Raw genomic sequence first — 5407 nt, forward strand, 5'->3', positions numbered from 1 at the left:
TTAATTAAAATACTTAAATAATAGACTTTAAACGAGAAACAAATAAAAAATATAACATCTTTGAATAATTTACAATATATATATTAAGCCAATATTGCTTACGAACTGTAACAATCTTCGCCGGACTAGAAAATAAAATTATGCATCATTGTTTCTGCTGACCTTTAAAAGGCAGTAGGAAGAGGATGTTTGAGCACATTCCCGGTGGAGTCTTCGGCAACGAGGGTAAGAGTGATGAGGCAGTGGGATGGAGGTGGTGGAACTAAAGCTTCCAAAGGTGGTCGCAAGCCAGGAAATTGGCGAGAACCCACAACCATCCCACCCGATGTTTCTCTGAGCTCTATTACTCGTATTCCATATCGTGATCTTACCACATTCCTTATAAAGAAAAATCATAGTTATTAAAAACAGTTATGCTGAAATTTATTTCATTTCATCACTGACATAGAGGCAGAATAATAAATAATTTAAGAAGAAATTAATCGGTCGCGCAAAGGTCGTGAAAAGGTCATTTGAAGTTTAATCATTTATATTGTCACATCAAACGAGAATGTATTATCAATAACAACTCACCTTTTTCCATCGTATTCTATTTCATGATGATGCCTATTGGAACGATTATCCATTTCGCTGTTAAACCAGCGATGATACGCAAGTAATGTTGCACATGATGGACCCCAGAATGTTCGGTCAGGCTGTGAAAGAGGTTCGGAGGCGATCAGACTCTTAGAAAGAGATCTATTAAGTTCAGGACTAGCTGGTGCTGAAAGTCTTCCGGGTAATTGTCTCGAAGTAGACGATGACGCGGGTCTAGATGTTTCCGAAAGCAATCTACCCCTTCGTGGACTTGATAGTACGAGATCTTGCACAGTTACCGTGACACTGAGTGGTCGGCTAAGGGCGACAGTAGTGTGTTGGGGATCTCTTCTAATGGGATTACGATTGAAATCGATTCCAGCTGCGCCTACAAAAACTCTATCGACGTAATCAAATCCTCGACCCATTATTCCCTCTCGAGTATGGCCGAGATCGAAGGTGTGACCAAGTTCGTGTAGAACGGAGCCTAATGTTGTCGCCAAACAGCCGCCGTGCGTGCCACGATAATTACTGTCATCCATAAGCTGCTCAGTGTCAATGACAGTGGCATCCAGGAATCTCGATAATACCTGATAAATATGAAAGGCTCTATTTTTTAATATTCTCTTAGAGCGCCTCATATAAAAAGTGAATCCACATTGTATACATGGTCTTTTTTTTTGTCATATCAAATTAGTCAATGAGCATCGTCAACTAACCTGAGCCATACACGTAGGCCAAGTGTGAAGACACGCCGAACCGAAGAGCGCTAAGCCACCTCCACCGAGGGCTGCATGGCCTTGTGTTCTCGCCAAGGTATCCTCGTGCGTGCGAGGGCTGGGTGCGCCGCGGTATCTCGTACACGACAAAAACGCTAAGTATTTGCGATCTTTAGATGCCAAGGGACCAGTCATCAGCTCGCGTGCGATCAACTCCCACAATTCTCTTTGCTTCATTGCTCGTGCCTGATCCACGTGAAGCATACTATGCATTACCAGACATTCCGGACCATCCAGATCCCTTTCCAGCTGAAAGGTCTTTCTGCCATAACCAGCCTCTTGAAGCTTTTCAGCTGTCAAGGTTTGTAAAAGTCTGGCACCTAGTCCTATTCTCGTTGCCGCGCTCTCAGGTGATCGATCTTCATTGCGTGGACCCTAAAATGTAAATCAGATCATGACCTGCTGGATGGATGTGAATAATTCGCAAAATTATTATTGTTTCACGAAATTAAGCAATCAAGAGAGAACAATCCAATTCATGTTAGAATAACATAGGCAAGGTTAACACGACGACATTTCATGCAACAGAATAGCGATCGATAGTTGGAGGAGTGCACGCTATGTTCCAAGTAGCTGAATTATGAGTCACGTTTCACTTATCTGCATTATGTTCCTTAAGTATCAATTACAGCTAATCAAAATAATATTCCTGAATATTAAGTCTAATATCGATAAAATTGAAATAATTGAAATGTGCTTGAATAATTTTGTGATCTGAGACTTTAAGTAATTATGTAAAAATAATTTCTATGAGAGAGAGAGAGAGAGAGAGAGAGAGAGATTTTGCCAGGAGATTACATACAAGTATAATTTATTGTTGTCGCTACCTGAAAATAACCATCATGACCCGCACAGATAACGTAGACTGGTGTCACCCGCAGCCTGGTGGTTCTCGGTTCATATATGAGAACTAATCTTCTTTTATGCCCGCCCGCCTCGAGTTCTAATTTGTTCGGACCGCGTGCCAGATCTATCAGGACACGGAACTGACCAGCGATGATCGGCCATTCTGAGGTCACATTCTTGTGACCCCGAACAGTAATGTAATTGCATAGCGCAGGTGCACGACCTCTTATCAGGGCCAAGCTGTAAGTCAAGGTTTCACCGTCCACTAAGTTGCGTATCGTGATGCCTTCCGGGTTACCGTTCACCGCGAAGGTGCGATGACGATAATGATTGTCCGCCAATGTCGCAACATCCGCAAGCACCTTAAATATACATGAGCAAATATTTCATATTTGTACTTTCGAGACTGAATACTTCTTGTGCAACGCCAAGAAGACGAATAAAGATGTTTGTTGTTATAATTTTTAAGAAATTCTTACCTTTTGTTACTTTCTAAATTCTTTGAAGTGAAATCTCTCTAAAGAATGAAAATTGAGCCAGTCTTGAAAAAGAGTTACTCAATTTTCAATCTTTTACGGTGAATCTCACTCTTTGATCACAAAAAATAATTTGTTTTAGATCCATTTCTATCAATGCAATTTAACTTTAATGTCGATTTAATTTACTCTTTATTTTTTTGTAATTATTAGAACTAGAAGAAAATAAATTAATCTATATTAAAGAACATAATATAACATAACACGGATAATCACAAAAATATACTATATCGACGCAAAATGAAATCCATCGTCCCTTAATCTTAATCCGATTAAATTTCCTAAGGGATACAATGATAAACATATTTTAAAAGCATCGAGATTTTATCGGCTGTAATAGCTTTTCTATCGTATATAAACTCAAAGGTTTATTAAGGTATTATAATAAACTCCTGTGTAGAACAAAGATTTCTATTATTGGACTATATAGGGTACGAGATGAGACCACGTACGACATTACATTTTAAATAATATTCGTACTTTATTGTTTCAATGATATTTTAGTTAATATCGCAATTTTATAGAATATGGCAATTTTATAGAATGATTAAAAAGAATATTATAAAAAAAAGATTACCATACTGTGAAAAGTTCTTTTAACGTTTATTGATATATGAGATATATTCTTATAAATATCTTTATTTCGTATACTTTCATCAATGTATATTAATTTCAATCTCGATTTAATTTTACTTTATTAACTTTACTTTATCAACTTTTTATCATTTTTTAGTTTTGATAAAATTAAGATAAAAAATAAATAAAACTGAGAGTTAAATTAATCTACACAAGCATCTCTCTCTGCCACAATAATCTTAAGTATGTACAAAAGTATCGTTCAGTTTGTGACTTGTTTTGTAAGAAAACTTAAGTTTTGTCATTAGTTCGATAAGCTAAAAAACAATACTTCGTTTTACATTCAGAACTCTTTTGAAAATAGCAGCTTAATCTTCCAGTAAAGAAAAACAGATCGATATCAATTCTCGAGCAGTCACTCTACAAATACTCAAATACGAAATAAACAAGAAATTTCATTTCCTGGTTTTAATTACTGCGGAAAAGTATTCGTATATGATTTGTATATTTTACTAATGTCCATTTCTATTAATATTTATAAATTAATTTTAATCTTGATTTAACTTAATCATTATCTTTTTTTAATTTTTAAAACTAGAAAGGAAAAAAATAAATTAAACCCAGATTACGTTGATCTACTTGTATAGATGGACATAAATCAATACATCCGCATAAGCGGATGCACTAGAACGGCCGTGTATTCTACTGAAGAACTGATAATGATATCCTATATTTTCAATATTTATATTGTACATCTAACACAAAAAAAAATTAGCGTAGCCAAAATGACATCAACATTAATCAGTTTTTTTGGGATAAGATTTACATAATAAACTCTAAAAATTTTCGACCCAATTTATATTTTTATCCGCAAGTATCAAAATAATAAGCATTGTTATATTTGTCTACTATTGAGATACAAAAAATTTGCGAGTTTCGATATATTTTTCGAAAATATTGTCAGAGATGTATTTGAATAATATATATGAACATAGATATACAAAATGTTCTATTTTATTTTAAATAGTCAATTTTGTTCGACATTATTGATAATACATACAAAAAAATTGTTTCAAATGAAGATGGAATGGTATCGAAAGAGATTTTTGATGACATATTTTTTCTAGATGAAAATTTTAAAGAGAGACAACGATTATCTCCACTTTTTACAATGAAATTATATAATTTTTTTCATATAACATGATTCTAATTATTTTTCATATAAAAGTACTAAAGTACAAATATAAAAAAAATCAATTGTTTAATAGATATTTTATATTATATTCTGCCAAATTTTTATAAAATATAAAATATTTCATAATCTATCTGTTTTTTTCTACTTGTTTTTATATCTTGATATTATTACATACAAAATAATAAGAAAAATCGAATGTGTGCAAAGAAAAAACACATTACAATTTGCACATATGTAATTTGTACATTTTTTTAAAGCAACAATATATTTTTTTTACTCCAATTGATTCTTCTCGTTTTTCTGGGCATTAAAACATTAAAGTATAATTACAAAAAAATTATTAATTTATGAAATATTTTATTTTTATATTCAAACTTTATTAAAATAAAGTATAAAATACTTTATAAACTATTGATTTCCATGATATCTCCATCTTAGTATTCTTATATGCAGAATAATTAGAGGAAATATTATGTAAAACATTATATAAGTTTATTTTAAAAAGTAGAAGAAATCTTCATTTAAAATATCCCTTTATTGATTATCAATAATCAGAAATTAGAGAAAGAGAGAAAAATTAATTATTTAAAATAAAATAGAACATCTGTATAAAGAATATACTGTATAAAGAATGTATTTTACTGAACATGACAGAGTTAAATACAAAAATCATGATATCGTGAAATCAATGTTTGTTAGTTTTTAACGAGAAAATTCGTTCTTCTCTCCATGACATTTCGATTATAATTTTCAGATTGAATATGATTTATGCGACGCAATTATAGCGATGGGCTAACATTGTCGCGGATTAACTTTTTAAAGCATTTGTGTGTGTGTGTGTGTGTGTGTGTGTGTGTGTGTGTGTGTGTGTGTGTGTGTGTGTGTGTGTGTGTGTGTGT

General features: G+C 32.9%; 1 protein-coding gene across 1 annotated transcript in view; it reads right to left on the minus strand.

The window, feature by feature from the left end:
- Nucleotides 1-164: 164 nt before the first annotated feature.
- The window catches only part of LOC105618637 (putative zinc metalloproteinase YIL108W), a 105703-nt gene continuing 100460 nt past the window's right edge, over nt 165-5407 (minus strand). Inside the window, exons 2-5 of the mRNA XM_012200167.1 lie at nt 2183-2563; nt 1296-1730; nt 574-1166; nt 165-378 (exon numbers count right to left, since the gene is read on the minus strand). Coding sequence (XP_012055557.1) covers nt 165-378; nt 574-1166; nt 1296-1730; nt 2183-2563 — 1623 coding nt within the window. The remainder of the gene's footprint in view (nt 379-573; nt 1167-1295; nt 1731-2182; nt 2564-5407) is intronic.

Source organism: Atta cephalotes (genome assembly GCF_000143395.1).
Source record: "Atta cephalotes unplaced genomic scaffold scaffold00017, whole genome shotgun sequence".
In the NCBI taxonomy this organism is placed as follows: domain Eukaryota; kingdom Metazoa; phylum Arthropoda; class Insecta; order Hymenoptera; family Formicidae; genus Atta; species Atta cephalotes.